Raw genomic sequence first — 27741 nt, 5'->3', positions numbered from 1 at the left:
TCACCAGGCAGCTTCATCAGCAACAAAGGCATGAGGGTTATACAATCACACACACAAGGTCTGCACACACAAGCACACACACATACTCATGTCATTGATAGCATCCTTGGATGGTAAAGGATAAGTCGTTGAGAAAAGGACAACGGACAGAAAGATACACTGCCATACGCCAGAGGCCTGTTACTATAGCAACGCAACACTTCCTCTCTCTCATATCTTTCTCAACCCGGATGCATCAAAGACAGAGGGAGAAGGAGGGACAAATGTATTCTTCTCCTTCTTCATTTTTTTAATCAGCAGGCTGCAAATTGAAAAAGTATATAGATCAAACCACACAGAAGATAACAGAAACACAATGATGTAGCCATATTTCTAATATTTTTTTTTTTATGTCCATGTTGTAATTTGGGCTAATGACATGTACTGCCTTTTTTCTCACTCCATTCATTCAGCAGCTAAAGCTTAAGCATTTCACAAAACAGCCCAAAAAAATAGGACTAGCAGGACCACCTCCACAAAAATGACTAATTAGGTTGTTCCTGGTCTTTCCTGTGTTGATAATAGCAGAAGCTAGGATTTTTTTGTTATTTTTCTTTTGTCAACACCTAGTTGGCACCTCCTTCACATAGTGTCTAAGCACTCAGTAGGAATTGCCCCATACCTATCTCTGTTACTCACTCACTCACTCGCGCACACACACACACACACACACACACACACACACATACACACACATGCACACATAGAGACCGGCATAATTATTGCTGTAGCTACACCTACACCTAAACCTAATCTGACCTTATCCTCACCAAATATTTTGGCTCTTTTAGTATGTCATATAAAACTTAATTTTTGGTTTAAAAAAGTGTGAGGGCTTACCATCCTGTCATTATGAAGACATTTTGGCCTTTCTCATCCTTACAAAGGGCTAAAAACCTGCACACACACGCACACATGCACACACACACACACACACACACTATTATTCCAAGGCAGGTGCACCACAGAAAGAGAGAATAGACGCACAAAGAATAATGGTCTCTAGGCAACAGCTAATGGGGACATGAATAAACAATAAACAATAAACCTGACACTTAGCGACACATACACAGAAACACACATGTGCACACACACTCCTCTTCAGTGCCAGCCCTGGGCAGCAGAGGCTAATGTTTTGGGGAACAGCCTGTCTTTCTTCATTTTGTCTCACTGTCAGTCCTCACAGAGAGAACAGACTGACTCGCCTCAGGCTCTCTTCCTCTCTGTCTCGAACTCTGTCAGTACAGTTCTCCCCTGCACTGGCTAAACAAATGTTCACACACGTGAACACATACACATTTGCTGCACAGGATGTGAGACAAAACACATGCACATACACTATTCACACGTGTGATTACAATTAAATGGGCACAAAGAATTAGTTTTGGACGTTGCTGGTCCTCCATAGTTTTAATTTCAAACGTTATTCAACACAGATCAAGGAGACTGGTAAAAAATATTATACTTCATGACAAAACACACACACACACACACACAGAGCCATTGATGATTGCCTGGCATTAGAATGTGATTATTAGCAGCTGACATCTGAAGTAAACTGCTGTATTCTCAAACACAAGCAGAACCAAAACAAACAAGGCAATATAAATTATGAATGAGATGATTCACCCAATTGAAGTTGTGCATCTCGAGTACCATTGACTCCTCTGTTTAATGCTCTAATTGTATCTATGAGAGTGTGTGTGTGTGTGTGTGTGTGTGTGTGTGAGAGAGAGAGAGAGAGAGAGAGAGAGAGTGTGTGTGTGTGTGTGTGTGTGTGTGTTGCCTGCCTTGATTAAGGGAGTTACAGTAGGTAGCACTTAAGCCCATTGCACACAGGCTCCACACCTGACAGATGAAAAATTACTTCTATGACAATTCTAAATAAACATGCAATGCTCATATAATACTCCACATGGTACAGATATTGATGTGATCATCAACTTTTGATGCATTATAACATAAGCATGTAAGGTAAAAAGTGGTAGTACAATGGTTATGACGTTGGTTTGCTGTGTAGAAGGTTGTGAGTTCAAATCCTAGCTTTACCAAGCTACCTTACTACCTCCTACCAAGCTAAGTTGCTCTGGACAGGAGTATGTGCCATAAGGGGATGGATGTTTAATGAAAATTTGTGATGATTCAGTCTTACAAATTTCCTTGTTACAAGGTTTGGATAAGCAACTAACATGCCTGAATAGTGACAACACTTTTAAAGCTTAAACATAAGTAATCAATTTATGCTATAAATAAAATAATTCGAAGTTGTTATGTTTTGTTTCACACTGTTTGACTAGCACCACAGAGTGAACAGATGAAATATCTATTCTATATTTGGCACAGACAGAATAAAGATGTACTTCTTTGTCCAATCATGTTTAAACATTGTTTTTGTTTTTCTCTTCCTTAAGGTCATGCCATCATTTTAGTAATCAGACCAGAGAGAGTAAATAACATAAAAAAATCTATGAAAAGATCTGTGAAAATCTGCCACTTTCTGAAACAATGTCTATAGCCTTGTAGCTTGTCTTCCATCTAAAGAGTTGTCTTTTGTTAAATAATTTACCTAAATGCAGGCGATTGGATAACTCACCACAGAGGACCTGCTACAGAAGCCACACTTGGCATTATTCATATGTCACTGAACTTCAGCACATTTTCGCACATTTATACAATCGGCTACACTATTTTTTCAAAGTACTCGGTTCACTCCACTGAAATACTTTGCTGGGTTGGCACCCGGATCACGGTCCACCAACTGATGACCCCTGGTGTAAAGTTTCTTTAATGCGAGGTACTATTAGCAACCGCTCAGACTGCTGTATTGACATACAGAAATAGTCAGCAACCAGTCGTTGTGTTGTCTGAGCTCTCCACATTTTTTCCTGTGCTACAAAATCAAGAGGGTTCAATAACAGCATTTTGCTTCCTCTGAATTTCTAACATTAAACCAGCTGAAAAGCAGTCCTCAGAATAATCGCTTGTTGTTTTCTCTTCACCTAAAAGAGTCTGTTTTTTTCCCCAGACGATAGATACCAAATCACATTTGCATCCATTTCGGTGGTGCCTCATGATTGGTGCTGCCTCATGATTGGCTGATCAGGTAACTGCATGAATGTGCAGGTAAACAGGTGTTCCTAACAAAGTGGACAGTGAGTGTACACATATACAGTGGATATAAAAAGTCTACATACCCCTGTTAAAATGGTAAGTTATTGTGATGAAAAATATTAAACAAAGCTAAATCATGTCAGAACTTTTTCCACCCTCAATGTGAAATTACACCATGTAAAAATTAAGTGAAAAACAATCAGAAACATTTTAGGGAAAAATAGGAAAAATGAAAAAGTTACAATAACCTTGTTGCATAAGTGTGCACACCCTTTTATAACTGGGGATGTGGCTGTGTTCAGAATGAACCAGTCACATTCAATCTCATGTTCAAAAGTAATTATCATACACCTGTCATCAATAAAATTATTCTTAAACCCAAATAAAGACCATCTGTTTCTGTAGGATTTTCTTCACATCTTCTTGGTTTCATCTGACTGCTGAAGCCATGGTCTGCAAAGAGCTGAAAAAGCCTGTACAGGGTCTTACTGTTGAAAGGAATTGATCGGGAGAGGGGTATAAAAGAATTTCCAAAACATTAAATGTTTACCATGTACCATGGAACACTGTGAAGGCCATCATCAGCGAGTGGAGAAAATGGAGCCGCACAGTGACATCACTAAGAACAGGACATCCCTCCAAAATTTAAAAAAAGGACAAGACAAAAACTTACCAGGGAGGCTGCCAAGAGACCTACAGCAACATTAAAGGAGCTGCAGGAATATCTGACAAGTACTGATTACTCTCTGCATGTGACAACAATCTCTCGTATTCTTCATATGTAGGCCAGATGGAAGCCCTTCTTCATAAAAAACATCAAAGCCCAAATAAATCACCCCAAACCATGGTCTGATGAGACCACTTCCAAAAGGTAAAATAATTCCACAAAGGATGTTTGGCACAAAAGAAAAGCACATCAAAAAAAGAACACCATACCCATGGTGCAGCATGGTGGTGGCAGCATCTTGCTTTAGGGCTGCTTTTCTTCAGCCAGAACTGGGGTTTTTATCAAGGTGGAGGGAATCATGAATAGCTACAAATACCAGCTGATTTTAGTGCAAAACCTTCAGGTGTCTGCTAGTAAGCTGAAGATGAAAAGAATTTTCACCTTTCTGTACAACAGTGACCCAAAGCATACATCCAAATCAACAAAGGAACGGCTTAAACAAAAGAAGATCAATGTTTTTGAATGGATCAGAGCCAAAGTCCAGACCTGAATCCAAATAAAAATCTGTGGGGTGACCTGAAGTGTTCTGTGCACATGAGATGCCCTTACAATCTGATGGACCTAGAATGTTTTTGCAAGAAAGAGTGGGAAAATATTGCTAAGTCAAGAAGTGCCACGCTGATAGACTCTTACCCAAATCAAAAGGTGCTTCAACAAAGTATTTAAGGGTGTGCACACTTATGCAACTAGGTTACTGTAATTTTTTTATTTTTCTTTTTTTCCCTATAAAAAAATTTGGATTGTTTTTCACGTTAATTGTATACTTTGCAATTGCACATTAAAGTTGGGAAGAGATCTGACATGACTTATCTTAGTGTCGTTCTTTTACTTCAAAATATCCTGCAGGGGTGTGTATACTTTTTTATATGCATTTATATATAGAACCAGGGACAGGTGAAGTGAATAACATTGACTATCATTACAATGGCACCTATCAAGGGGTGGGATATATTACACAGCAAGTGAACAGTCAGTTCTCAGAGTTGATGCATTGAAAAATGCAGGAAAAATGAGCAAGCGTAAGGATCTGAGCGACTTTGACAAGGGCCAAATTGGGATGGCTAGATGACTGGGTCAGAGCATCTCCAAAACAGCAGGTCTTGTGGGGTTTTCCCAGTATGCAGTGGTCAGTACCTACCAAAAGTGGTCCAAGAAAGGACAACTGGTGAACCAGCGACAGGGTCATGGGCACCAAGGCTCATTGATGCGTGTGGGGAGCGAAGGTTAGCCCGTCTGGTTCGATCCCACAAAAGAGCTACTGTAGCACAAACTGCTGAAAAATTTAATGCTGGCTCTGATAGAAACATGTCAGAACACACAGTGCATCGCAGTTTGCTTCTTATGGGGCTGCATAGCCGCAGACCGGTCAGAGTGCCCATGCTGACCCCGTCCACTGCCGAAAGCACCTATAATGGGCATATGAGTATCAGAATTGGACCATGGAGCAATGGAAGAAGGTGGCCTGGTCTGATAAATCATGTTTGCTTTGACATCATGTGGATGGCCAGATGCATGTGCGGCATTTACCTGGGGAAGAGATGGCACCAGGATGCACTATGGGAAGAAGACAAGCCGGCAGAGGCAGTGTGATGCTCTGGACAATGTTCTGATGGGAAACCTTGGGTCATGGCATTCATGTTAATGTTACATTGACACATACCACCTACCTAAACATTGCTGATCGGACAAGCACCAAATTGTGATGGCTAGAGAACTGGGTCAGAGCATCTCCAAAACAGCAGGTCTTGAGGGGGTGTTCCCAGCACAGACAGACAGACAGATGGACAGATAGATAAATAGTACATCAGAAATCTGGAGGACAGCCAAACTTGCTAAACCATAAAAATCAGCCACATAAAAATGCATGATACATTCCAGAGGCGATAAGAGGAGGGAGAGGGAGCACAGAAAAAATACACACACAATGAGGAGAAGTTCAGTGACCTTTCACAGAGGCAGCATTATCCAGGTTGTTTAAATATAGTATACTGAATGCAGGAAACACTGGTTATTTACTGAGGAGCAGAATACTACACTAACAGATTAGTAACTTTCAGATTTTCACATTTTCATTGTTAAGATCCCAAAGATTTCACCTTTTTATATAAGAGATTACTTCCAATATAGTTATCAGGATATCAGACCTGTCAGTCTGCAAGATTAAATGTTAGTTTAAGACTACTAAGGGAGATCACTGTCAAAATATCACCTAATACAGTTATGACTGCAGCTTCCAAAATGTGCAAGTACATCTGACTGCTGCTGCTTGGACTGCTCTACTCATGCTTAATGCAAAAAAAATGTGGAAAAAAAAACTTGACTTCGTCTCCATGGCTTTAAGAAGCATCAAGATCAATAACTCCATTGAGCACTTCTCACATCTGCCTTTTTAGAGCATTATCATTATTGATCTTCAATGATATACTAACAGAGAGTGTATGCAGGGGAAAGTAAGCACATGCAACCTATTGCAGTGTTTTTCCTGAACTTCTCTGCCACAAGCAACCCCAAATGTGCCCAATCCATTCCAATCGCTTCCTCTATTGTCTTTTTCATGAACATGTGTTGTGTGTAAATCTGTATTTTCTTCCTTTTTACTCTTTTCTGTGTCAACTATTCCCTTTATTTGTCCATGTTGTATTCTTTCATACTTATCCCTCAATCTATCTTGTCTTTCACCCTCACTTACACTTTCCCAATGATGAAGTCCATGAACACAATCACTTATTTTCTCACAAACATAGTTTTCCTCCACTCTGTCCTTATCTCTCTTTACCTAACCCTTAATTTTTATATTCCATTGGGTGGACTGATCAAGTTTTGTAAATGTTATAATTTTTAATATTGAAATTTGTATTGAAAATATAAATGTCTTTTACTTACATGTAACCAAGGTTTGATTAAATGAAATGGCATTATTATACAAGATATTATCTCTGACTTCTGGAGACACTGGACTAGGCTGTTTAACAAAAAAGCAAGAGGAGATATGAAACAAACTGAGTAAATAAAATAGATAATGGCATAACAGGTTAATATTCAATTAGCTACAATGTTTGTTTTGTTGCTTGGGGCTACATAGAATTTCTCTAAATCTATTTATGAAGTGTGCAGCTGGATATACTATCAGAAACTATTAAAATCCTAAAAATACATTTTCTGGTAGTAGTAAGTGGGCAATATAGGATGATGTCCCATATTTCCCACCCCTACACCATACTCTGATATTGTGAATGGAGATATGGCTGGGTGTGAATGGGAGAATGCTGCTGAATGGAGGTGTAGAGGAGATGAAAGGCACAGCGGTAGCCTGTACTGCCTAGGGCCACTGAAGTCCAGCACGACTCATATGGTGGAAGGGGACTTTATACGGTACACAGGAATGACAGGGCTTATTCAAGATGAGGTGGAGAGAGGGATTAGCATTAGATTAAAGAATACGAGAAAAAGAAGGGTGGTGATTTTTTGGTGATGTCACCTCCTGCAGGATTACAGCTGGAATTCAGCATCTTCACTACACATCAACACTACTGGGAATTTCACACACACACACATACACACACACACACACACACATTATTTCAAATGCTACTGTCAGACAGCGATCACTTAGCCTGCATGTGGCAAGTCCGGATTTCTTTTTTTCCTACAGTACACACATCACCGAGTGCATGAGGTAGCCTGGGAGTTTGTACTCATCAAAATTCAATTATAGGTAAATAATGTATGAAGGGGCCAAGCATGACTAGTGCAGAACAACTGAAGACATGCACCTGGACAAACTCAGCTGTTTCACTCCATCACGCTACAACACTCAGCTCAAAGAAAGAGAGAGAGTGCTTATGATGAAGGCCTTGCCTAGTGTCGTATATCATGGAATCCTAGGTGTCTGTTCACTTAAAGATGAATAATTACATTGATTATGTGTTAAAACTAGGTAGATGGTAGGAACATAAGCTGTAAACTTATATGTAGATATTTCCAACATATACAGTACTGCAAGGTTTTAGTCACCCTAGATTTTTTTAAATTCAAATTTTGTCTTAGATGTTTATTTTATGACTTCTACATGATTGTGATTGATCTACAAAAATTTCCGAACAAAAATTTTACAAACATTTTTCCAAATAAAAAAAAAGGTTACAGAAAAATGTTTGTATCTCAGTAAAGAAAGTTACATATTACGTAATATACCATATTTATACCAGACAACAAACAACTAGGCGATGTGATATATATATATATATATATATATATATATATATATATATATATATATATATATATATGGAGATATATTGTCTACAGTGGAACTCTGGAGTATCATTTAGCTTGATACAAAAACTGTATATTTAATAGGTTGTGCCAATTTCACAGTATTAAATATAAGTCTTCGGAAACTTTCAACATTTTAAAAGGCAAATGTTGTGATACCAAAACACAACAGCACTGCAGTTATTAGACATGCCTACCTTGTTGGTTTATCTTTCATGGTCTTTTTACATGATCACTGCTCTGTTTTCTATTCAGTATGTGACCCTGTACTCACCCTTGTTCATGACTACTGGGTAGTGACCAAACAAATTAACTGGGTTCCTCCGCAGGGGATAATCGCTGGGCTTAATCTCTGTAATGGGGTGAGGAGTTTGACAATCCAGGACAGCCTCAGAGTATAGCTGCTTCTTCACTGAATTTAGAGAAGCCAGTTGAGGTGGTCTGGGCACCTTACAAGGATATGAATATCTGGGGATCCCAAAAAAGAAGCTGGAATCTATGGGTAATTATTTGGAAGTATGGGCTAACCTTCTCAGGCTGCTGCCACCATTTCCTCCACCAGGAAACCAAATGATTAATGAATTTTCATTAAACATCTTCTTACCTTTTATCATATTTATAGTTGGCAGACTGTTCTTGTAAAAGAGCCACTGCCATGTAAGTATCGCTGCTGTGTTAAGAGTGGTGAACCACCCAAATATCAAATCAATGATGCTTTCAGGATGGTTCCTTTCGATTGATGGATGGTGGTACAGCAGGGCAGACAAATTGTGCATCAGGTACAGTCAGCAATTGTAGACCTACACAGCACACCTATAATGCATGTGTATAATTCAGGTCAAATAAATAGCTATTTTCAATGGCCTTTGATTTGCCCATGGACATTATGGCTGCTGGGGACTACTGAATATCCAGTCCAGCCCCTGATGAAGAGAGAGAGCCCTGAAAGTATTGGAAATGGTGATAGAGGGGCAAAGAGGGTCACATGTGTCCAGGGATAATGGATAGAGAGACTGTCAGAAAAAAAGATTGAAAGGGTTCATCCTCTAATGATTTTTCCACTGTTCTCTTGTAAAATACAGGTTTCTCTGCACTCAGCACTTTAAATTCCCCCCTGCTGGTGTACATCTTTTTCTACCCCCCCCTCCCCCACCTTTTTTTTTTCTTGATCACACACACTACAGGCAACAAGTAAAGGTTATGTATTTGGCATGGTTCTCTCTGTATGGTGTACAGACTGCTTCAAACAGCTGAACACTCTGTTAATGATGTAGGTGCCTAAATGCCATGAACTCAAACACAACTTACTTACTCTCAGCTCAAGTCAACCACTCTAGTGTTTGCAGACAGACGTCTTTAGCCAGATGCTCCGAAAAAACATAGTTCTACCCCAGTGCTTCAACACCCTATTATTTCTTCTAATGCCCATTAAATCCTGTCTGCTGCAGGCATTTGGGATTGCAGTGGTGCATATAAGTGCAGAGTCTACAATAAAAAGCTGAATGAATACTACTAGCTATATTTCACTCACAACCACTGTGCAATATTCTGTGCTGCTACCTAAATGCATGTTTTTTGGTTACAGTTTTACCATAAAATACATGTTGTAAGTTTTCAGCTACAACTATCAGTATCAAGTTATGGCCTTGCTTGGTGATAAATGCCAATGGCTGACTAGAAACACACAAACAGCAGGGGATACAGACATAATAAGATGAAACGATAGGGGTGCTCACAGAGAAATACATGAGAAATGTGATTAATATTTACGCATGAATAGAATTCATATTAATATACATAATATTAATTTTAATATTAATAATATTTAAGCAACATCGCATGAGCAAAAGTGCATTCTCAGCAAGGCTGTGATTCAGCCGTAGGTAATTACGTGTAATTAGGTGTAGATATTCAGTACAACAGCACAACTGTGAGTGTGATATTGCTTTTATACATGAATAAAAAAAATTAGCTGGCATTTCACATATGGCAAAATATTTTTTAGATTTATATTTTATTTATTTTGTAAATAGTTTCCAAAGAAGCCACAGCTTGATAGAGCGTTGCATGTTGCCATGCGATGCACAGACTGACTGACAGCAACAGTAGTAAGTGTAGTAACTGTTTAAATGTAACAAACTATTGCTAAAATTGGAATTTTATTTAGTGAACACAGACAAGCAAAGAGATACAAACAATGAACTGTCTCAGTGCGCTTATACTAAATATCAGCACGCTTGGATCGCTCTTTATCCAATCAAATTAGTGGATTGGAACTAGCTCTTGCATAAAATATTGAGCTAACACAGTGCCCCTGCATTATCATAATACTTCTGTTTTAGTGAAGCAATACCATTATACACAAATAACAACAACAATAATAATAATTATATATATATATATATATATATATATATATATATATATATATATATATATATATATATATGGTCATGTCACTAGAAATTGAGTCTTCAGTGTCCCAGTGTGTAGTGAGCCAGGGTCCTTACCAGTGCCTGATCTCATGTACACGATATACTGATTCATAACCTAGGGAGCTAGGGAACTGATTGAGGCACAACCAATGAAAATGTGATTCATCAGACCAGGCCACAATCTACCATTGCTCCATGGTCCAGTTCTCACGTCCCCATTGAAGGCGCTTTCGGTGGGGGACAGGGGTCAGCATGGGCACTATGACTGTGTGTTCTGACACCTTTCTATCATTGCCAGCATTCAATTTTTCAGCAATTTGTGCTACAGTAGCTCTTCTGTCGGATGGGACCAGACAGGCTAGCCTTCACTCTCCATGCGCATCACTGAGCCTTGGGTGCCAATGACCCTATCACCGGTTCACCTGTTGTCCTTCCTTGGACCACTTTTCGTAGGTACTAACCACTGCAAACCACGAACACCCCACAAGACCTTCCATTTTGGAGATGTTCTGACCCAGTCATCTAGCCATCACAATTTATCCCTTGTCAGAATCACTCAGATCCTTATGTTTGCTCATTTTCCTGCTTCCAACTTCCAGAACTGACTGTTCACTTGCATCCTAATATATCCCACCCCTTGACAGGTGCCACTGTAAAGAAATAATTGATGTTATTCACTTCACCTCCCAGTGGTTTTAATGTTATGGCTGATCGGAGTTTACATCCTGCACACCAGCCATGCAGATTCTCCTGTTATATGCTCACGCCTTCTTATCGTTCTCAATAAGCACTCTGCTCTATACTATATGAATGTAGGCTATGTGTCTGTGAACTGCATTACTCATTCTTCCATTCACTGACAGTATACCTAATAATATGAGATAATTTTAAACCCTTGGTGAAATAACTATTAAATGGAGTGTTTTGTTAAGAAATAGAATAGAAAATGGAGTGTTTCATTAAAAAATACAGTATGACTAAATACACTACTTTTGAATATTACAACTCATTTGTAATCTCAAGTGGTCCCTGAAAACACAGTCAAGACCTGTCCTAAAAATACAGGTTGTGAACAGCTACAGTATATCTTGGCTGTTCGCTTGTGACTGAATTACATAAGACAGATGATAGCTGAGTATAAACAGGGCCAGAGTCACACAGCAGTTTTAAAGAATCAAGACACAGAAGAGCTCATACATCAATTGACGTAACTTAGAGCTATAAGGGTGACTGCTCATATGCATACATAACATGCCAGAGGTGAGCAATATGGCAATAATGTCCGAGGTTCAGCTTCCCACCTGTATTCTAGCACTCTACTAGATAATAGATGCTTATAACTGACTGGAAGAACACTGCATGGGAGAGCATAAGCACATGCTAACAGCCAAACTAATCTTGATTCCAACTGTCTTCATTTCCCCAAGATTGGCTGGATACTGTGGTGTTGAGTGGAGCGAAGCTGATTCATGGAGTTCATTTGAGTGCTGTGAAAGGCTTGATTGGCAGATGTAAATCCTGTCTTGTCACATCTTGTAAAATACTGCTGCCTGAAAATCAGGGTCTGAGCTGTTTCTACTGTGCTGAGCTGTTTGTAGAAAAAGCATGGGCATGCACCCACGGATGTATAAGGAACATGCATAAAGCAGAACTGAAGCCAAAGCATCACTGCCACTCCAGCAGGGAGCGGAACTACATTTGGTTGGCTTGGTGACTTAGTTTGAGTGGACAGGTCCTTAGCACAGAGATTCAGTCAGGGCATTTGGGACTTGTGTATCTCTATCTCCCTCTTTCATTATCAACAAAGCAAACTCCGTTCTAATTGCAAAGTAACCAAAAATACTTTTACAGGGTGACTCATTTCATATAAATCTAAATTTCGCCTGTCAAATCCCATCATATGGTTTGGTTTTGCAGAACTATTCCAGCATCTGACTGAGGTTTGCTTTATTACAATGCTCTGAGGCATACTAATGCTACTTTTTCAGAAAAAAGATCTTCATCCATAAATCCTCTAAGTCTAGACAACCCTACATAGGCCTCATATTCATATTTAATGCTGCTGGAGGCAGCTGGGAATCTGAGCCAATTATCACCACTGAACACCTCATACCATCAAAATATAGAGGACACAGAGATAGAGAGAAGGAAACTGAGGGCCTGTTCAGAAAGCACACCTCCATTAGCACAGTGCAGTGTTCCTTCTGGTATGCTCAGGCACTGAGATCTGAGACATGCGGTTCTTCCACTCTGTATGGCCATGGGCATGTAAAGCCATCTTTTGATGCGGAGAGTAGCGGCAGGAAGAATTCTGAAATTTAACAGAAATATCTAAGCTGCTCAGATACAACCACATGCCTCAAAGAACACTGCATCATGTTTCACCAGCAGGATCAAGACTCAAAACATATAGCCCAAGAAAATATAGATTTATTCAAAGCTACAAAATAAAATATAGCTCAAGGAGCGAGTACATCACCAAACCAAAGCCCCACTGACAGACAAGAACAAGAACATGCCTTAGTGCTCTACATTTTGAGGCATGTATCTGCAGTGTATGCGAGAACATTTCTGCAGTAAGGAGTTCAGGTTCAGGTGAGGAGTTCTTTGTGTTCATGTTCAACTGTCTGTGAAGAATACAATATGGCTTCTTAACACTACAGTTCATTGTTCTTTGGCTGCGGGGCAAGTACTGTATTATCATTTGTATGGAAATAAGATCCACTGCAGAGAACTTTCAAATGTCAAAATAAAGAATTGAGACTGCAACAAAATGAGTTACTCATGGCTCTAGTTTACAGTATTTGTGGTATTTATTGCATCATCGGGCACTACAGACACCTATCTGATACTTTTAATTAAATAACAATAGACCGATCAGTGTCAGATGCCAGTGTGTTCCCTTTCACTCTCTCGGGGGTGGAAAAAAGAAATCCAGCTGTCAAGGATATCTTAACATGCCTGCATTTTGTCAAACAACTGTGTCTCTGTGTGAGAGATATCAATAATGTAAAGTAATGTAATACATTATATATATATATATATATATATATATATATATATATATATATATATATATATATATATGTAACATTGAACAATTACAAGTATCCCACTGGTCGTTACAATCTGTTTTGTACTGAATGTTTCATTCTCCTTCCTTTTCTTTGTTAAACTGATTTGATGTGGCCACAAATTGCTCAATTACTAAAATGGTCTCATATTAGTATACATTTTTATACATTTGCATACATACACACTTATACACTGGATAAAATTATGTGGGCAAACCAGCCACCAATACCTGCCAAAAGAGGGAGAACAGCACTTTTAGGAACATTTAGGCTTGTTTGCCAGTTTTATACATAACAGGCAGGGTTTTTCACTAATATTGCACTTTATTATGCCTAAGTGGCACAAACAGCTAAGTACATCTGACCCAAAGAGTCTTCTGGTGTTAGTTAGCATGTACTGTGCTATCGAGCAGTTGTGTGCTCTCTCAGGTTTTCTGCAGTTTTTTTCCTGTTTCATATATCCTCATGGCTCTAAATTTCTTTTCCTATTATTGCCTTTTTATTACTTTCACTCTGCTTCTCTCTACCTCTCTCTCACTCTCTGACTCTGAAGGGTAGCTTGCTGATAGTGATCTCCTCGAGGTCAGGCTAATAAAAGCATTGTTTGAATTAGGGAGAATATTCTATAAAGCCGCCCCTTATGTCCCGCCTGCTCCTCACAGCTGATAAAGCCTTTAATGAGCCACATAAAAGCCACTATGTGTATGTCACAGGTGTTGAGAGACACAGTGCAAACTGTTTACAGAGAGAGAGAGAGAGAGAGAGAGAGAGAGAGAGAGAGAGATGAATACTGAATGTAAAAATGAATGAAAATTAGAATCACAAAAAACCATGTAGTTATAGGAGTTGAAAGAGGTACTGTATGTTCTCTGAAGGCATATGCTCCACACATCTGTAAACATGAAAAATTTATTTGAATGGTGGTGATAAATAATGTCAGCGCATTAAGACGTTTAACTGCAGGCTATAATTTCTCTATGTCTTTCTGAGTGTGCTGTGCTTCAGACTGTGCATAATTGGTCTTATAATAGCTCCAGTGTGTGAGTGAGTTACAAAGGAACCTGACAAATCAGAGGTTTCTCAGTAAAGTGAGAAAATATAGAAGTTGATCTCCATCTAAACAAGCCACATGTCCACACATATAAATAGATCATTATAAGAGGAATAAGAAAGGATGACAAAAGTTGAATAGAAAAGGCAATACTGAAAGCAACATATCACTGTCAGAGTAAAAAAAAAAATGTTTGCATGTATTTTTCCGCCCCCACTATACTGTACTTCGTGTCTCAAGGAAGGAATCTTCAGTGATATTTCTCCTTTCTATTTTGAAAGTAGGAAAGGAGGCTTTTTGCATTGAAGCACAATGGCCAGTCACGCTCTCATGCCGGTTGCCTTAATCCCATTCCACTCTGTAATCTGTGAAACATGCTGACCAACTGACAGCATGGGATGGAATCAAAGCATGCATTAAAAGCAAAACTGAGACTGAGTAAACACAGAATATGAAGCAACAACTATAAATAATACAATTACTGGTAATGCCAACAGGAGGCCCTGGTAGAACAGTCAGACCACTGTTTTGATAGCATTTCTTTTACAGTAAAAGACATTTCAAGAGACAAATTACAATTTGTGCATGTGAGCTGTTGGTGTTTCTCATGTTGTGACCAGCGTACACTGATCTGTACTGCATGCTCCATTCTACAGGCCCGAGTTGATGACAATCTGCCCACAATCCTGACTCATAACCTGGACTGGGCCACATGGCATTGGTTGGAAACCTATGACAAAATTGCCCTGAACTGCATTGCGCTGATTTCACTATTAGGGAGCAGCTCCATCTGCAGTGTGTACCTGCAGAACAGATGAGATGGATTGAGTGGATATGAGGGAGCCTGAGACTAAAGGATAGTGCTGTTTAGAGACTGCATCATCCATAATGGCAGGAGTGGGAGACATTGTCATTAAGCTGTGGCCTCACAAAGCTAGCGCAGGAAGTATTAATCCCCTGCAACATTACAGAAACCGGCAGTGAGAAGCTTCTTATCTGCTCCCTTGTGAGAGACGAACGCTGTCATTTAATATGACGTGCGGTTTCTGCTGTTTGCAAAAGGAAAAAGCAACAGTGCTCTAATTTAATTAGACTGTACCTTCAGAGACGCATATCATGTTTGTGTGTGTAAGGAAGACAGAGGGAGAGAGGGAGAGAGAGAGAGAGAGATGGGGGAAGCTGTTAAATGAATCTCTTTATGTACACATTAACAATAATCTGAACTGTTCGTATGTTCATAGAAGAGTGCCAGATGGAAAGTGTGTTCCCTCTGCTCCTACATCCATCTCCACTGAGGGCACCGAGATCAGCCTGCTGTGTTAAATAAGAACAAGCTTCCCTTTCCACCATTATTCCACTAATCACAAGGTGCGAAGTAAAACAGGCAACACACACACAAAAGTGAATTCAACCCAACTTTCCTTTGCCAAGAGTACGACAAACCGCAGTAGATCAGTGTCACACACAGTCGAAGTCATAAGAGAGCAGGCTGCAATTCTACAGCTATCTAATTCAGAAAAATGTGGAGATTATATTCACATAATCCTGTCTCTCTTCCTTCTCCCAGCAGTGAGTTCTGATGAGTGCCACTGCTTCACTCTGCCTCCCATCATGTAGGAGTTGTCGCTCCTAATTACCCAGCCCCCATAGCATGGCACCTCCACCTCAACAAGAACCCCACTCGCAGTCCCCGCCGAGAGCCTGTACGCTCAGCCTGTTCCATCCGTGTGACTAAACACGTCCCTCCTGTGCTAATCAGAGCACTCATTACACCATTGGGGTGCCATAAAGCTCTAACACAGTTAAAATGTGGACCAAAGTTCACCAGTTTGAGTCACACACAGCAAACATGTTATGGAGTTTTATTGATTATATAATGTTTACAGAGCTGGGGGGTAACTATCAAGTTAATAAGAATGAGTTAACAAACTATAAAAATCCAAAAATAATAATTAGATAGAACTGGCAATTGAATTGGGAATGTTTTTTAATGTGATGGAAACCCTGTATGTAGTTTTTATGGCTGTTCTGGTTGGCTCCTTTGCAGAAACGGTTCTGTGTAGGTTCAGTTTATATGCTCTACAAAGACACTGTGTGTAATAGAAATGTAAGTGAATAACACATGTATCACACTCAACTAAAAATGCTAATTTTTCTGAAAAAGAAAATTTTTTCCCTCTCTTGAAGTTAGTAAGACAAAAATGCAGATATTTGATGCCTAAATGTCTCCTAACAGAAATTTCCTGTTACCAACGGGTATACATTTCTCTTTGTTAAATAACAGAGTTTTAAATCTATTTATGATCAGACTTAGATTATGTAGAGCATCCGCCATAGAAGTCCCTGTAGATGAGCCATTACTATAGAAACAATAACGCATTAGAATGAGCACATTAATACAAACCTATCAGTTATGTTACAGCCGGAACTACTGTCAGAGCCGTGCAGTTACAGAACATTAATCCATACCTTCTGACCAATCAGGTTCTAATATGTTTCTATAGTAAGAGAGATCATTCACAGGGACATATTTTAAAAAGCTCTTCCTGTATCAGTTATGTAACAAGGTACATTTTTGTCTTATTAACTTCAAGAGTTCCATCAGAAAATCAGTCCTGCATGTAGACGCACACATACAGTCAGACCCAGAGGAGAAGCCAGCTGAAGCAGGCACAATCATGCGGGCGCAAATTAAATTAGACCGGAAGAGAAGGCTAGGTCTGGACCTGCAGGATACAGCACCCCAGAGAGACCGATTCACTGTTTGTTTCCTTTAAAATGTGTGTGTGCGTGTTTATGTGTGCGTGTGTGTGTGTGTGTGTGTGTGTGCGTGTGTGTTGGGGGGGGGTGTCAAAGCTTTGATCCTGCTTTCAAAGCTTTGTAGTATAACAGTACAATAAATGTGTAATGCAATGTAATAAATAGCATGCTGGTTATCCACCAGTGTATGTTACATAAGGAATAACACAACAGGGACCGTGTGGATCTATGAAAATAATACACACTGGGGTGGTGTTGCGGCCGTTATTATTTTAGAATAACAGCACAGTCCGCAGTATGTTATGCTGCTTATACAACAGCAATTTTCCAGTGATTACAATGTTTCATTTTTTTTATGAATATAGTTTATAGTTTGATTTAAAGCTGTGTAGCCAAGACAAGTTAGCTCCTGTTATCTCTTTACTGAGAAAGCAACTCCTGTCTTGTCCTGTCTGACACCTGAATCTCCTTCTTTAAATGTTAACATACGTAAAACTTTACCATATCATCAATTACACATTTTCTTTCATAAACATTTATAATTAGTCTTAGATTATGTGGAGTGTATGCCATACATGTCCCTGTGTATGAGCTGTTACGCAATAACGTATTAGAACAATCACATTATTATAAACGAATGGTAACGTTACGTTACCTTCCAAGCCATGCTGTTATACAAAAATAATGCACATTTTCTGACCAATCAGATTTGAGAATTGCACCATGCTGTGGTATAAAATACAATAAAGTAACATGTGATATGTCCCTATTTATATGTCCAAGGACTCTTCAAGGACTGCTTTGATGGCTAACAGCTCCCAAATTCATATGCCATAATTGCATCCACCTCTATTGTGAATAAGACTGAATGATCGAGGTGATGAAGGATGGGGCGCTTGAGAAGCAAAACTTTAGAGTCTGAAAGGCCTCTGATGATGAATCGGGTCACTTTAGTACTTTTAGCTTATCCTTGAGTAGTGAGGAAAAGCCATGGAGCTGAAGCCTCAAATGAATCTCTGGTGGAAATTCACATCCCAGGAATCCTTGCAGATCTTGGATGTTTCTGGGTTGGGGCCATGAGGTCACTGCCTACTCATTGGTCTTGTCAATCATTTCTTTCTGTTCTTATACTCCAGCCACAACAAAAATGCGCCAAAACTCACTCATGGCCTTTCCCACCAACAAGGTGGCAGTGCTGACTGAGGTGCTGATGCCTGGTCTAGAACTGTTCACATTTCCATCACAAGAGATCTGGTTCTCAGTTGTAGCACTAAGATTACACAGAACCAAGCAACACACTTGTTTTTTGGATTATGCATTATGCGATGTGTAGGACAACTGTATTTACTGTTTCCAAACTAGTCCTAGCAGTTTTGTTGTATCGTCAAAAAAAGATTTCAAAATATTCAGCAGAGTCTGAAGCTTAATAATCAACTCATGATTGGTTACGTGGATTCAGCAGGCATTTGATAAGGTTTTCGTTGTGCTATGGTCACAAGACTCGGATGGTATTTCCACCTAGGGACCCTTCAGGGACTTGCAACCTCATATGAACTGGCCCCTGAGAATTTTAATGTTAGTTTTTTTTTTCGAGAATTCATTTTAATTGAATTATGTCTTGTAAATTATGCAAGAAGATTTTTTTCCTTTCAGTGGAACTAAGGGGCCCGAACCTGTTCCAGCCTGACAATGCCCCTGAGCACAAAGAGATGTCCATAAAGATATGGTTTGCCAAGGTTGGTTCAGAAGGACTTAAGTGGCATGCACAAAGCCCTGATCTCAACCCCTTTGGGACAACCTGGAACGCTGACTGCACGCCAGTCCTCCTCACCCTACATCAGTGCCTGACCTCACTAATGCTCTTGTGGCCGAATTGGCACAAATCCCCACAGCCACGCTCCAAAATCTAGTGGAAAGCCTTCCCAGAAGAGTGGAGGTTATTACAACAACAAAGAGGAGATCAATTCCATATTAATGCCATGCTACACGAAAAGCACAAACTTTACTGTTATTATTATTATTATTATTATTTTATTAATGCCAAATTATCCTAATATATAATAACACAATTTTGCCATATTCCACATCTATGACAATATCTATATATTGTATAGAAGCTAAAAGATTTGACCGAATGATTTGGTGGTAAAACGTGTCGGCAATCAGACATAAAACTGCTCAGAATCTTCCATGGTTGATGTTATTTTTATGCTGTGTTATAAGAAACTCCCACATCTGATTACATAATTGCTTTGGTTTTAAAAGGTTCGCTCTTTTACAGAAATCACCAACATCGACACAATGTTAGTGGAAAAGAGGTGTAACATTCCACCCTGTCTTAATTCACATCATGTACAGGATGTATTCTATCAGAGGATATTCCCATTTCACCATGTGTTCATAAAGCAGACGGTAATTGGTACTGATTTTACAAGTGTTCCAGGCTGGGGTAAACAATGATAACGCGAGTGCCCGGAGGGCTGGGAGCCTGCTGCTCATCTGTAAAGTGGCAGTAGAATAGAACGATGATCCTTGGATTTGTCCACTGGCTTCTATCAAGCTTCTGTGCTGTGTCAAAAAGCCCCAGGGCTGAGGACATTAAGCCAGCTAAAGGGATCCAGAGTGCTATATCATTCCCAAGCCTGAGCTGCTGAGCAAGGCAACACTTCCCAGTTACCCACTGCTAACATCTGTCCTTCCTGGAAGGGTTAATAATCACTCAATTTAGGAGCACTCAGTTGGACATTTAGACATGGTGTGTGTATGTGTGTGTGAAGAAAAAACTGACAGGTTATACAAATTTGTGCATACTTTCAATATCTGTGTTCATTGCACTGATGTGTCGAGTAAATGGCAAGAAAAGAAAAGATATTATGAAGCGTCCAATTTAGTTTGTTCTCTTTTCTGGAAATTAAATCCTTACCTTCTTAATGCTAGGTTAGGACTCTCTTCCCAGACTCAACAACATACAATACACCCACACACAAACACACATTTCCTGTTCTTTCCTTCTGCCTTCAAACAAAAAGCACAAACATAAGACATGAAAAGCCTCCAAATAAGAACAAAGTATATGAGTTCTCTGCAGGCACCTATCCTCATCATATTTAATGCTCAGCATCCTCAGTGCATTCCTTCATGATGAATACAATAATAAACGAAATGTAATAAAAAGTCCAACTAAATTATAAAAGTTACTCTACTGGATTTCACCAAGCTATGAAACTCCATCCAACAATTTAATACAGTGCTGATATTTCAGTGTGAAATGCTACCACAAGTGAATACAAAATTCCCCTGCATTTGATGAAAGCTAAAAGCACAGAAGCACAGCTGGCAGAAATCCCTGCCTTTCCACCTCATTAATTCTCCCTGCAAACAGACAGCTTACAGGTCTGTGGCAATTTAATACCATCCATATTTAATGCTGCAGGGAAGAATGGAGGGTTTTTGCCCACGGCTCCCTCAGTATCAACTATGGCTTAGCTGGCCAACATAAAGTCCCCACAAAGTCCCTCAGTAAGGCTTTCAAAGGGCCTCGCTCTCACCATTATCTTTCCACTTGTACACAATGAGATGAACAGGGAGGGAGAGAGGGGGGCAATTTAGATTGTGTTAAATGGCTCCCTGATTCAGACTTATTTCATTAAGAATAGTGCTGAGGCTCTAGGCCTATATGCAACTTGCATTCTGTCCATTGATTAGGTGACAAAATGGAAAAACACTGAATAAATGGTCTTGTGCTTCTCGCTTCTGTCAAGACAGAGTAACGCAAAGTCTTGGAACTACTGAAGTAAATGCACAGCATACAAACAACAAATATAATACAACACCTAAAGCCACTCACAGCTGCGCACAAACGTTCAAAAAATGTTTTGTCACTTCGGTGTAATTCTGCACATATCTTTATGTAATGAAAATGGTAGGTATTTGTTAAATATTTAGTTTGAATGTTATATACCATCTATAAGCAAAAGAAACCAATATATACTATGTATTGTAGTGTAATTTTTTTTTAGGTACAAATGCAGGGCTGATCAGTGGCACAGTGGGTAGCGCTGTCACATCACAGCTTCTGGGTCCTGAGCTCCTGAGCTCAAACTGTTGTCTGTGTGGAGTTTTGCATGTTCTTTCTGTGTTTGCATGAGTTTGCTCTGGGTTCTTCGGTTTCTTCCCACTGTCCAAAGACAGCAGCTCAAAAAGCAGATACTGGAGATGAATGAACGATGACTACATATACAAGCGCATCAATTATTCAGGGATGTATTGTTTACAGATGGCTAACCAATTAGTATTACCATTTCTACAGTTGCTAAGAAGCACTTCCAGTACTGAGTTCCCTTGGTAAAAATTTTTCACAGATCTCATTTCAAAGACAAGTTATTTATCAATTTATTTAACAATTTATCTAAAAAGCATAAAAACTATTTTAAAAAACTGTAAACATAGTAGAAATAAAGATCATATCAAAAGAAATTACTGTGACATATTACTGCAGTATAGTACATGCACTATTTTGTGTACATTTCTGGGTTGTAAGATTTTTTTTTCCTCGCTACTTTGCTTAGTCTGATTAGGTCAGTGTTGTTTGGTTTGTTTTCTCTGCAATGTATTACGGTATTGTACCAGGAAGTAACTGTAAATGATAAGTGCTAGAAAAATTCTTATGTCTCTGAGCATAATCACTCACCATCCACTTTATTATTAACACCTGTACACCTGCACATTCATGCCGTTATCTTATCAGCCAATCATGTGGCAGCAGCACAATGCATAAAATCATCATGCAGAGACAGTTCAAGAGCTTCAGTTAATGCTCACGTGTGTGACTTTAACTGTGGCAGGGTTGTTGGGTGCCAGATGGACTGGTTTGAGTATTCTGCTGATTTCCTGGGATTTTCACTCGAGTTTACACAGAATGGTGCAAAAAACAAAAAACATCCGGAGAGTGGAGGGTCTGCAGGTTGAAACACCTTGTTGATGTGAGAGATCAGAGGAGAATGACCAGACTGGTCTGAGCTGACAGGAAGTCTATAGTCTATAGCCAAGAATCTGAGGTTATCATGAGCACAGGTTGACCCAAACTGGACAGCTGAAGACTGGAAAAGTCCAGGTGTTTTTATTTTACTAATCTTCAACTGTCCAGTTTCAGTGAGCCCATGATGCCCATAATAGCCTCAGATTCTTGTTCTTGGCCGACAGGAGTGGAAGCTGATGTGGTCTTCTGCTGTTGTAGCCCATGCACCTCAGGGTCGATGTTTCGAGCATGCTGAGATGCTCTTCTGCTCACCACGGTTGTAAAGAGTGATTATTTGGGTTTCTATAGCCTTCCTGGCAGCTTGAACTAGTCTGGCCATTTTCCTCGGCCCTCTCTTATCAACAAGGCATTTCCACCCACAGAACCATCACTTTGTCAGTTTTTTACTAATTAGGGTTGGATTCTATTTCTACATAATAATTTACTTTATAAGTTGATACATACGCACATCCAACATTCTGGCCATTGCTTCTGAACCGGAAATGGAAATTGGTCTGTGGAGATACTAGTGGTAGAGCACAACTGAGATATGATCGCAAAAATGTTGAATGTTGAAGCAGTGAAACAATTATTTAAGCTTTGGTCCATAAAGAGTGACACTGTGATAACTGTATATGATGTCAGGAAATCAGAAATACTTGATGAAGCTTAGCTTATGCCATGAAAGCATATCAAGCTAAAAGGTAAGTGAGCATTATCACTTTCACTGGTCTTAGCCAAAATCAAAACCCAAGTTTTATTGCTAAGCCAAACACCCTGTTTCTCCGTATATGAACTTGGTGCTTGTAATTCCACTCTGCTGTCAATCAATATCATTGTCAAAGAAAGCCAGAGGAGAACAAGCGTTTTGCACTAATGGTCCACATATGACAGATTGGGACACGTAAATATGTCATTCAGCGCTTTCACACTTCTTCTTGTGTTTCTCTCTTTTTCTGTCATTCTCTCTGTCACTCACACACACAAGCACATATAGACATTTTGACAGAGAAAAGATTCTCCATTATTTCTTGTCAGTCTTCATTCAACAGATTATAAACAGTATGCAGATAAAAAGTTTACTGAGATGTAGTCATGTTTTAAAGATGAATATGTATAAGTGTGTTTGAAACTATAAGATCTTTTACTCCCACTCTATAAAATTGCACAACCCAATTCTTCTCTAATTATCCACCGTTTCATGTAAAAAGACCAGCAAGGAACATTCTCCTCTCCAGCAAAGATACTGAGAATATTGATCAAGCCAACATATTGACTGAGGGCTTACATAAAAGTAGGACACAAGAACTGAGTAATCAGAAATGCACTTCTGTTCTATGAAGAAATAACTGGTCAACCATGTTTATGTCAGAGTTACAGTAACAGAACATAATCTGAACCAATACTTATCCTTAGCTAAAAAAAATCAGTTCCTGAAGAGAATTTAGAATTTGTCTAGTTAAGAGACTTTCAAAACAGTCACACAGCTCTTGATGGAGTTGTGTAGTTCCGGTGCAACACTTATACTTAGAAAACTCCTGAATTCTCTCTGCCAGACTTCAAAAGCTGCAGTAAGTCAGTAAGTTGCACAAGAGGACTTGTAGCTGTTATTTAGAGTAGTGATTCTCAAACTGGGGTCCCCGAGAGTCCATGAAGGATAGCCAGGAGGTTAGTGATTTTTTTTATAGTATTTTGTTACATTTTGTTACCACCATTACCAAAGTACTTATAAGCCTGTTTGACTTGAATTGAACAGGTTTAATCCAAGCCTCAACTGAAAAAAAAAACAAGTAAACAAGTCAACATGGCCAAAGAGCCAGGATATGGACAAAAGCATGTAGCATGGCATTAATATGGAATTGGTCTCCCCTTTGCTGTTATAATAACCTGCACTCCGCTTTCCATTAGATTTTGGAGTATGGCTTTCAGGAATTGTCCATCCAGCCACAAGAGCATTAGTGAGCTCAGGCACTGATGTCGGGCGAGGAGGCCTGGGGTGCAGTCTGTGTTCCAGTTCATCCCAAAGGTGTTCAGTGGGGTTGAGGTCAGGGCTCTGTGCAGACCACTTGAGTTCTTCCGCACCAACCTTGGCAAACCATGTCTTCATGGAGCTTGCTTTGTGCACAAGGGCATTGTCATGCTGAAGCATGCGTGGGCCCCTTAGTTTCGTTGAAGGGAAACTGTTATTTTGCACCATACAATGACACTGTATTCAACTGTGTGCTTCCAACTTTGTGGCAGCAATTTGGGGAAGGCCTACATGGGTGTGATGGTCACATGTCCACAAACAGTATTACTGTATACATTTAAATAATTAGCCTAATATTTGAATAGATTATGTTCAGAGAGAGAGTCTTGAAATTTATTTTACAGTTAAACAGATCCCTGGCTAAAAAAAAAGTTTGAGAACCTTTGATTTAGAGGCAGCGGTGTGCCACTGCAAGGTTTGGCCTGATTTCAGCATCACTGACAAGAAACAGCATCTGCACAGAAAAACCTGCCAAAGGACACTATAGCAGGGAGAAGAGGGGATGCTGTAAATTCAGTGAAGAAATGAAACGAAATAAAGAAAATAAATAAGAATATACTGTGTATGTGACGGACATGTACCATATTTGTATGATATTATACTACATCTGCAGAAGTAATCTACGATCACTGTCAGAGTCAGAAATGTAGTGGTTTGTATATTGCTTAGCATTTCTGCCATCACGCCACATTTCCTTCAGGTACTTGCCAAAGCTCAACAGAACTGTAAAGCAGTTTGTTTCAAGCAAATACATTTAACGTGTGCTGTAACATGTTGCTCAGCAGTGAGCAATGAATGCAAGAGCCTTCCGGGGATTAGGCAAGAAAAAAACACTGTAGCTCTATTAAGGTTATTGAAATTCCACAAAATACTGCGCCATAACACACACACACACACAAGCAAACATACAGCAGCAAGCATGAATGAATGAATCTATGTGGTTCTGATTAATCCAGCAAAAGCACAAAAGCCTAACCTAAAGAAAGGCCACAGCTGTGAGACAGCTCATGTTACATTGTGGAAGAAGACATCCAGTTCTCCTCCAACTGAGGAGCATCACTGCCTCATCTGGAAATGAACCAGATCAGGTTGATAGGTTTTTGCCATTTATGATCAAAAGGGGACACGGAATGCAGGACCCTCACCACAATGGAGCATGTATTGTTTGGAGAATGACACTTCATATAGTACTGTAAGTGCTAGCTCCCAGCAGATGAAAGATCCCCCTTCCTCTTTGCAATAATCCACAAGTGCGCGCACAGCAGAGGCACACGGCCGCGCGCACGGACCACAACACACACCGCACACAGCACACTGCACAAGAACACAGTCATTTAAGCACTCTGTACATGGGTCAGACCCCCGAAGCCCACTGTGAATAGCACAGAAAACACCACACAAGACAGCAGTGAATTATGCCCGCTGATTTGCGGGTGAATCGTAGGCAAACCGCGTTGCGGCCTTCAAATGAGCGATTCCTACCGTGCATTCATCCATGCATGTCCGCACCGAATACGCGTCCGTTTCGTATTTCTGAACCAGGAGCTCAAACTCATGGTACCTCTCCTGAGCTCGCCGGTCGAGGTACTGGTATGCCCGGACGCACCGGGAACACTCCGACATGTTGAGGCCGCAGCTCACGTTGTCCGGACTCGAGAACCCGTAAAACAAATCCAAAAGGGAGTAGGAATCACAAAAGTGCAGGTACAAATCACTCAGATTCCACTCGGCGTCCGAGAGGCCCGAACAGGCGGCCTCGGCGTCCGCCACCGCGAAGCAGCTTTTGGAGACGCTGTCAGGGTGGCACGCTTCCAGTCTCCACAGAGGTGTGCTAGAATTCCCTGCGAAAAGATGAGTATAGTCGGTGGTGCCGGGAGAAGATCGGTACTCCTGATCCCCCGTGTCGCTGAACGCCACCGCGTCCCGTCGCTCGCCTTCAGTGCTCGTCCATTTGGCCGCGGCGCACAGCCACAGGCGATCAGCGAGCAGGACGCTCGCAAACAAGAAGGAGGCCAAGCGCAGTCGCCATCGCTGGGCCCGTTCCGAATCGGCGGATGGCTTGTCGTCCTGGCGGGGTGCAGAGCGGATGTTTAAGCCGTCATCTTGCTGCCGACACGTCCGAGCACCCCTGGTCATATTTTAGGAAAGCGCGGCGCCGGCCGACTCCACCGCGACGGCTCCTCTGCCACAATATTCATTGACTTTGGGGGGTGGACTAGATGGATTTTTTCCCTTGTAAACGCGTCTCTCTCTCTCTCTTTCTCTCTCTCTCTCTCGCTTTCTCTCTCTCTCTCTCCTGCTGTTTCTGTGTCGATCCGCTATTCCGGTTCACTTAATGCACGGACAGAGAAAGAAGCACACGCTGGCATATTCCCGTAGTTCGTGGCTCTCGGGAGGAAAGCCCGCTCCTCCGCGCCAGCATGTCTCTCTCCTCTCTCCTCCTCTCCTCTGCTCTGCTCTCCTGCTCGCCGTGAATGAGTCGCTGGGATGCCGCCTCTTCGTCTCCTCCTCTCCCTCTACCTGCATTCGTCAAGGGAAGGCGAGAACTTCGCGCTGTGGCCCGCCGAATTTCCTGGACCGGATCTGGGCGGATGGCCTCGAGCTTCTGCGGTTGACAGTCACAATCATCTTTGGTCCTGTGCTAAGTTGCCGCCATGTTCGTCTTGAAGCACTTTTTTGGGGAGAGCTGGGTCATTTGCGTCATCTCCAGCGTGGCGATCGCTCCATCCTGGCGCAGTGGAGGACTATGAGTGATGGCGACACGGACACACAGCCATTCAATAAAACCCGTCACATTTTCCGCTTTGGATTAAAAAAACAGAGAGAGACTTCTTTATGACCCCACCGCATCCGAGATTTTTTCGCAGTCAGTGGGTTAAACTCAAATCAGCATGAACACAGCTGAAAACAAGGAATATCAGTCAATTAGCTAGCCTATAACTATATTCCTCCTTCATCCATGTTCCTGCACAGTGACTAACGCTCCGTGCAGTGTTTTTCCTTTATAACTACACTGTCAACGATTCATTTAGTTCAAACATCTACTTAAGTATAAATTATGATGTCAAAATGCAGTATGGAAGAGGTTGTCCTTTAAAACAACGTAAGTACTCTATCATAACAAAAGCAACAAAAGACTAAATCATGATGGCACGAATGGTGATAAGCGGTGAACAGAAAGATTTCTGATTAAAATAGTCATTGCACTTGAACCTCCTCCCAG

At 40.5% G+C, this 27741-nt stretch overlaps 1 protein-coding gene across 1 annotated transcript in view; it reads right to left on the bottom strand.

Moving 5' to 3' along the window:
- Nucleotides 1-27450, bottom strand: part of LOC113546891 (NALCN channel auxiliary factor 1) — a 102750-nt gene extending 75300 nt beyond the window's left edge. The window contains exon 1 of the mRNA XM_026947007.3: nucleotides 26001-27450. Within this exon, the coding sequence (XP_026802808.1) occupies nucleotides 26001-26654 (654 nt within the window). The 5' untranslated portion in view covers nucleotides 26655-27450. The remainder of the gene's footprint in view (nucleotides 1-26000) is intronic.
- Between the last annotated feature and the right edge of the window lie 291 nt (nucleotides 27451-27741).

This window comes from Pangasianodon hypophthalmus, chromosome 5 (assembly GCF_027358585.1).
Source record: "Pangasianodon hypophthalmus isolate fPanHyp1 chromosome 5, fPanHyp1.pri, whole genome shotgun sequence".
Lineage (NCBI taxonomy): Eukaryota > Metazoa > Chordata > Actinopteri > Siluriformes > Pangasiidae > Pangasianodon > Pangasianodon hypophthalmus.
The sequence above is the reverse complement of the archived record's forward strand: the minus strand, read 5'-3'. Positions and strand labels throughout refer to the sequence as shown.